Below are 8265 nucleotides of genomic sequence, written 5' to 3' on the forward strand. Positions count from 1 at the left end.
CTGGTATCAGGACATAAGGTACAGAAAAATGTAATCAAGATTTGTATAGACTGCGCCGATCCTCCTTCCTCTCCACTGCCTAACGACCCCCACTTCTCTTCAATTTCCAAGTAACATGGGGGCGGGGGCGGGCGCAGTGGCTCATGCCTGTAATCCCAGCACTCTGGGAGGCTGAGGCGAGTGGATCACTTGAGGTCAGGAGTTCAAGACCAGACTGGCCAACGTGGCAAAACCCCGTGTCTACTAAAAATACAAAAAATTAGCCAGTGTGGTGGTGGGCGCCTGTAATTCCAGCTACTCGGAAGGCTGAGGCAGGAGAATCCCTTGAATCTGGGAGGTGGAGGTTGCAGTGAGCAGAGACTGAGCCACTGCACTCCAGCCTGGGCAACAAGAGTGAGACACTGTCTAAAAAATAAATAAATAAATAAATAAATAAATAAATAAAAATAATAACATGGGAGGAAGTTCACTGTACATTAAAATAATACTAATACCTCTTATTTACTTGAACTTCTGTCCTGCAATGATTCTATCCTCCATCCTACTTCATCCTCTAGTTCCCCAATCATACCTCAGATCTTGTCAATACCAGTAACTGCAACCTCACCACACTTTCAATGTCAAGTACCTCCTGTCTTCCCAGTTCAGTCCCTCTGGCACTCCAAGTCCAAATATTCTTCTGCCCTACTAGAACCTACAAAGGACTGCTTCCCCACGTCACTGAACTTCTCTCCCTTCAAGTCCTTGCTTCCCTCCTCCTTGGCCAGCTTAAATTATGCTGGGTCTTCACAGAATCACTCTTCCTTCCTCCCCTCATCATGGTCACCTGCAAAACTCCCAGTCCTGGTAAAACCCAACTGTCTACCAACTCCATGCCTGCACCAGGGCAGCGGAATTAAAGAAATGCACACAAGCCAATTCCTCTCCTCAAATTCCCAACACCTCCTCTTCCATCCTGTCTCTCAGGAGAGGATCTAGCTTCCTATTTCATTAATAAGCAGCAATCACAAAATACCACGACCAGCCCCCAGCACTGCATTTATCTACCCACTACTTAACTTTGGAATGGCCCAGGTTCCATTCACGGTCCTCTTCTCTTCGTTACCAACACTGATGACTCCCAGATTTCTAATTCAAGTCTGGACTTCTGCCCTAAACTCGACTACTGTATTCAACATCTCCACTTGTATGCTTAATAGACATCTCAAACTTTACCACCCAAAACTTCATTCTTCACCTTTGCCACACCTCCCAAAGGCTTCATCCCTACGTTTCCCATATTGCAGTTGCTGGCACCTCCAAATCTTCCAGTTGCTTAGGCCAAAAACCTTATAATCATCCATGATCTCACATTCTTACCCTCTACATCCAATCAGCAAGTTGTATTGACTCTACCTTAAATAAATACCCAAAATCCAACCACCTCTTGCCATCTCCATTCCTTCCACATGATTCAGGTTACCATTGGCTCTCACCTCGATTATTCTAAGAACCTCCTAACTGGTCTCCCTCTCTCACCCATGCCCTCTCTATACCTAACAGAGGAGCTAGGAATCCTTTTTCTTTGTAACTTTTAAGTTCAGGGGTACAAGTGCAGGTTACATAAGTAAACTTCTATCTTGGGGGTTTGTTGTACAGATTATTTCATCACCCAGATATTAAACTAGTAAGAAGAGATACTACACTTGATCTTAGCCAAAAGACTGAGAAGCGATCACCCAGGTATTAAGCTTAGTACCCATTAGTTACTGTTCCTGACTCTCTCCCTCCTCCTACCCTCCACCTTCCGAAAGGCCCTGGTATATGTTGTTCCCCTCTATATGTCCGTGTGTTCTCATTTAGCTCCCATTTATTAGTGAGAACATGTGGTGTTTGGTTTTCTGTTCCTGTGTTAGTTTGCTGAGGATAATAGCCTCCTGCTCCATTCATGTCCTTGCAAAGGACATGATCTCGTTCTTTTTTATGGCTCTTAAAACATACATCATGTCACTCTTTTGGACCAACCAGCCCATTTATTTCCCATCTCACAATAACTCCAAGTCATTATGACCCCCAAGACCCTTATCTAATCTCTAACCTCCACTTTACTTTTCTATTTAGCACTTACCATCTAATCTACTACATATTTATTTTGGGTGCTCCAAGAAACCAGGGAACTCCAAGACAAGAGAAACTTCAAAACAAGGATTTATTTCACTGCTGTATCCCCAGAACTTACAGAACTTAGAACTTATTATGTTCCTGGAACATAATAAGCACTTAATAAACACTTGCTGAATGACCTTGCCCTGACCACACCTAAGGGTTATTATTATTGGTCCTTTAAAATGCAGAGACTAAAAGTGGAGAATAAAAATAAGAGAACTCATTGTATAACCTTTTTTATTTAGCACAGTTGAAGTATGTATGAAGTAAGTATGTATGAAGTATGTAAGTAATTTATCGAGTTTCCATCTCAAACAAATAAATCAAAATGAACTCTCTCTTGAGGATTAGAACTATAAACCTAAACCTGCCCATCTTTACCATATCTTACCCACTAACCAGAATATTTTCTAGAACAAAATAGATGTTCACTGGCCGGGTGCAGTGGCTCACGCCTGTAATCCCAGCATGTTGGGAGACTGAGGCAGGAGGGTCACTTGTGTCCAGGAGTTCAAGACCAGCCTGGGCAACATAGTGAGACCCTATCTCTGTAAAAAAATGAAAAATTAGCTGGGTACAGTGGCATTTACCTGTAGTCCCAGCTACTTAGGAGGCTAAGGAGGGAGGATCACTTGTGCCCAGGAGTTCAAAGCAGCAGTGAGCCATGATCATGCCACTGCACTCAGCCTGAGTGTCAGAATAAGGCCCTGTCTCAAAAAAAAAAAAAAAGGAAACTTGAGGTGTTCACAAATTTGGTGCACTGAACCCAGCCTCAGGGCTTTTGGTGCTATTCACCCTTCAGGTCTGGAATTGGATGCCACTTTCTCTAAGTCTTCCCTGGCCCCTACATCTAGGGCATGGCTCCATGCCTCAATGCACAGCGTTCCCCATCCAAGCACATATACACAGTCTGTTAGGGCTGTTTGTTTTGACTGTTTCCTCCATTAGGCTATAAAGCTGTGAGACGATAGGGCAGGTTAACAGGCATCCATCTAATACAGGTCACTATTGTTTCCCCAAAGCCTTGATTTCCACTGCACCCAGTAGGCACTCAGAATATTTGATGAATGATGCACATCTGCAATGGATGGAAAACAATGTATTTTATGCACTGGTTGAGAAATACTCTCCAACACACTGCCACTCACTGTCTTTCAAAAGCTCACTTATGGAAAATGGTCAAAACACATGGAACATCTACTCTGCTAAAACCTTCCTCTAAATTAAACCAGATTATCAGTATATTGAACCTAGATGAGGCAATGTAAATAGCACCAATAGTTAAAAACTATTTCTGCTGAAATGGGCTTCAGGGAAGTTTTAAGAACTACCTCTATGAAATTAATCACTTTTATCACAGATATTGTTTAGCATACAGCATTCACCAAGAGACTGTGACAGGCTATCCTTTGTCCATTCTGTTTTGGTTCAAATAACCAGTTTATTTTAACTTTATAGACCTCGTGATTGTGTTTCTCTCAAGTTAGCTGATCAGTAATCTTAAAAATCAAATTTATGGGTTGCCTGCATTAAGCATCTGAGGTGCATCTTGTGTACTCTTATTCCAGGCTCCATCTTCTTCTCATCTTTCTTCCTTTTAAACGATTTTCTTATTCTGTTCACATATTTATAAGCCACCATGAATCATTAAATGACTTACAAATTCATTTTCTTTTATTTTGGCAGCTCCTTGTGAATTCCAACACTGTTTTCTAACTGTTAGGCTCTCTAACAGAAGCTAAGTGCGTCTGATTTGTATTAACTGGGACCTTGGAGAAGTCACTTCACTTCTTTGTGCTTTTTTTTTTTTTTTTTTTTTTTGAGACAGGGTCTTGTTCTGTAACCCAGGCTGGAGTACAGTGGTAGAATTATAGCCCACTGTACTCAGTGTAACCTGAAACTCATGGGCTCAAGCAATCCTCCTGCCTCGGTCGTCTCCTGAGTAGCTTGGACTACAGGTGTGCATCAAAGAGGCCTCCCAAAGTGTTGGGATTACAGGCATAAGCTACCATGTCCAGCCTCTCTCTGTACTTTCTTAAAATGAGAACAAGGCCAGGCATGGTGGCTCACACCTATAATCTCAGTGCTCTGTGAGGCCAAGGCAGGTGGATCACCTGAGGTCAGGAGTTCAAGACCAGCCTGACCAACATGGTGAAACCCCGTTTCTACTAAAAATACAAAATTAGCCAGGCATGGTGGCACGTGCCTATAATCCCAGCTACTTGGGAGGGTGAGGCAGGAAAATCACTTGAACCCAGGAAGTAGAGGTTGCAGTGAGCCAAGATCATGCCATTACACTCCAGCCTGGGCGACAAGAGTGAAGCTCTGTCCCCCCACTGCCACCCACTGCCCCCGCCAAAAAAACAGTACTCACATCACAGTGTTGGTTATGAATTAATATATATGAAACATATAGAAGTATCCCTAGCACATATTGACTGCTATGTAGGCATTAGCTATCATTACTACCTAATTCACTGATTAAAATAACTAGAACAAGGAATGCACTAATCCTTCCACTTTGACACTGATCCAACAACACAATGGTTTATGCTGTTTGTAGATTTTGTTAAATGCCTTGTTAAAGATAACAGACATATGACATTCTTCCACGGGCTAAAGTACATAAACCTCTTGCTTATATAAACAAGAGTTAAGCATCATAAATGATGTTCATATTAATCTAAGGCAAGAATTTCTTGGAACTAGTTTCATGGAAATCAGATGGTAAAGGACAAATGAAGTTAATGGAGTCACTTAAAAAATAACTAAACTTAAAAATCGAGTTAAATTACTCAATCATGAACATTTTAGTCTTTAAATTTTTTTAAAGTTTTCACAGAAACTATTTTAAAGTCCCACTAAAGGTAAAAACCTCCAAAATAACCAGAGACACAATTATTTTATAACACTTGTGGACCCACGACAAAATGGAAAGAGGGCAGAACATGAAAAAAGAACTAGGCTTTTTTCTGTTTCATCACTTCCTGGGTGATTTATCACTTCCTGGGTATCTGACTTCAGGCAAACCATTTACCTCTGAAGTCCTACGAGCTACCAGTCATTACCAGTTTATTAATTCTGAATCCTCATAACGAGAATAAGGGTGAATAACAACTAACTTGCTGTGCTGTTGTGAGAATAATTTTTTTTTTTTTTTTTTGAGACAAAGTCTCACTCTGTCGCCTAGGCTGGAGTGCAGTAGAGCCATCTCTGCTCACTGCAACCTCCACCTCTCAGATTCAGCAGCGATTCTCCTGCCTCAGCCTCCCGAGTAGCTGGAATTACAAGCGCCCGCCACTATGCCTGGCTAATTTTTGTATTTTTAGTAGAGGTGGGGTTTCACCATGTTGGCCAGGCTGATCTCAAACTCCTGACCTCAAATGATCCACCCACCTAGGCCTTCCAAAGTGCTGGGATTACAGGCACGAGCCATGGCACCCGGCAGAGAATAAAAAAATTTTATTTATTTATTTATTTATTTATTTATGTTTTGAGACAGAGCCAGGCTGGAGTGCAGTGGAGAATAAAATACTTTTTAAAAAAGATCTTAGCAAATTGTAAGCTGTGATATAGGTAAGATACTACCTTTAAAAAAGGTAGGAATTCTAAGAATCCATTTGCATTCTAACACTATATCCTCACTTTGACTTTTTGTTGTTGTTGTTGTTGATTTATTTTTAATAGAGATGGGGGTCTCGCTATGCTGCCCAGGTGGGTCTTGAACTTCCAGCCTCAAGCTATTCTCCTGCCTAGATCTCCTAAAATGCTGGGATGGGATTACAGGACTGCCATCTCGTTGGCCTCTCGCTTTGATTTTTTTCTAGCCTTAATACTGTTTGTTTATAAAATACCTCACTTTCACAGAATAAGTGCATTTTGAAGGCTTTAGGCTCTTTTAAAAATCCAGGTACACAAGGTAGCTTACACAAGGTAAGGGGCGGAAAAAGGCAAGCTAGCTATTTTACAGATTAAATTCTAAGTAATATATGCCCAAATTGCCAATGTAGCTAGGCGAATGCAGGCCCGTTTGTGATTTGGTTCGAGCTTCACGTTATTTGGTTAAACGACAATGCATCCATCAGCAAACATTATAACGGGAGCAGACTTTGGTTAAAGCTTAAACCATCAGACAAACGGCTCCCCTTCGGCTTCTCTGATTTATTTACTCTAGAATATGCCTGAATGTAACTTCCAGCTAGAACCTGAATGACCGATTCTATCCAAAATTCTTTAAACTGCAGAGGACACATTAGTGTACCACTAACAGTACATTTAAAATCTAACAACTCAAAAAAAACTAAGCAGTTAAAGAAACTTCCATTTTCTGTGGCTTTTAAGCTGTCATGTGTGAAGCAATAAACCAACGGGGTGCACAACATCTCATTTAATCCATCCTCACAACCAGCAGGGAGGTGTTACCATCGCCTTTTTACAAACAAGTCTGTCTCACCTCTAGCTGAGAGTCTTACAAGTCTGCTATTTCCATCACATTAGTCTAACTCCACTCAACACGCCAGAAAAAACTCACTTTATTAACAAATATCCAGGCCTGCACAGCATACCTAAATTTAACTAACGTTCAACATCGTTTCAATGGCCCTGTTTCACCTGAGGGTATCAGTCCACTTAATAGCGAAAAGAGGTTTTTCGTTTCGTTTTCTTACGTATTAGAAGCAAATCAAGAAAGAGAAACTAAACTGTAAGAGGGCAGGAACAGACTTTCAACTGCTTTTTGCCCCCTGTGGCTAACGTCACAATAACAACATTTAATGGAAAAAGGTTTTGAAACGTGCCCCAGTGGCAACTGGATATTCTGGTTGTCCATCTCTCTCCTGTCATCCACTTCGCAAATTCACCACTTTCCGGGAACTTTCCTGAGAGTTCAAGGTTCTTAATTCAAAGTCAAGTCCAAACTTGAGCAAGGACTGACGTCATTTTACAGCGTTAACCTCTCCCCAGTGTCTGATTCTAGAAGTTTAGACTCACTTTGCGGGGAGGTCTAAAGAATCGGTTTAATGACAGCCACTGGCCTTAGGAGAGCAAGTTCCCGGAGAAAGAGCGAGCAGGCGAAGCGCACGCGGTGCGTCTGCGGCTGGCCCCGGTCCGAACTTGGGAGCCGCTGCCCAGCGGTCGGGGAAAGCCCGTCCACCTCGGCTAGCGCGCGCGGGAGACAGGACAGAGCCGGGCGACAAGGGCAGCCGCCTGGAGGGGCGCGGGGAGTGGGGCAGGGCCGGGTCGCACCTGAAACCGCGGGGCGGCTCCGGTCCAGGTCGGCGGGCGAACTCCGGGAGACCCCCACGTTCCCGGGCGGGAGCGGCAGCTCCTCGTCGCCGGCCGCGCCCTCCTCCCCGGTGGCGTCCAGCAGCCTCACGGCGCTGCCTGGGGCGCCTCTCCGCGGGTGGGCCCAGGCGATCCGCGATAGCAGCGGCTCCCGCTCCCCATCCTCCTCCTCCTCCGGGCTCCAGCTGTCCGCGGACGCCAGCCGGTCGGGCTCGGAGGGATCCTCCATGGACTCCCTCTGCTCCCTCCGCGCTGAGACCAGATCAGAGCAGCCAGGTGCCCGAGACTGGGCTCTGCATGGCGGGGAACGGGAGCAACCCGGTAGAACGGACGCCACCTCACCAGCGCACGGGCCCGCTTGGCGCCCGCCCAGCGGTTGCCCCGCCCCGCCGCCGGCCGCGCCCCACTTCGCGCCTCCGCCGGGCACCTCCCCCGCGCCTGCGCAGAAGGGCCGTGGCGCGCGCGGCGGCGGCGGCGGCGGCGGCGGCGCGCGTGGGGGGGAACAGAGGGCGGGGCTTTTGAGGGGTCAGGTGGGGCGGGGCCGCCACCTGCGTCCGTGAGTGCGGAGAGAAGCTGGGCACAGCTCGCTTTACTCCCAGTGGAGGGCGGGAAGCTGAGTAGTTTCCAAAGAGGTTCCCTCTCGCAACCAAAATCGGCCCCTCCGCGACAGAATTCTCTCTTCGAGTTTACCATAATCTATAACAATAGATTTAATTGTACGACATTTCTTTCCTCCACTGGACGTCCAGGAGGGTTTGTATGTTCTTTTTTTTTTCTTACTAATCTAGGTACAAATTTATCAATTTTTAAATCTTTTCAGAATATCATGTTTTGGTT

General features: G+C 44.8%; 1 protein-coding gene and 1 pseudogene across 3 annotated transcripts in view; both read right to left on the minus strand.

The window, feature by feature from the left end:
* The window catches only part of PI4K2B (phosphatidylinositol 4-kinase type 2 beta), a 34768-nt gene extending 26957 nt beyond the window's left edge, over window positions 1-7811 (minus strand). For 2 of the 3 annotated variants that reach the window (XM_008017731.3, XM_008017730.3), the window contains exon 1: window positions 7390-7811. In XM_008017731.3, coding sequence (XP_008015922.2) covers window positions 7390-7657 — 268 coding nt within the window. In that variant the 5' untranslated portion in view covers window positions 7658-7811. Of the gene's footprint in view, window positions 1-7134; window positions 7245-7389 lie in introns of those variants that run through there. The other variant, XM_008017732.3, reaches the window with a different exon arrangement.
* LOC119627793 (U2 spliceosomal RNA) lies at window positions 1621-1715 on the minus strand (annotated as a pseudogene).
* Window positions 7812-8265: the final 454 nt, after the last annotated feature.

Source organism: Chlorocebus sabaeus, chromosome 27 (genome assembly GCF_047675955.1).
Source record: "Chlorocebus sabaeus isolate Y175 chromosome 27, mChlSab1.0.hap1, whole genome shotgun sequence".
Lineage (NCBI taxonomy): Eukaryota > Metazoa > Chordata > Mammalia > Primates > Cercopithecidae > Chlorocebus > Chlorocebus sabaeus.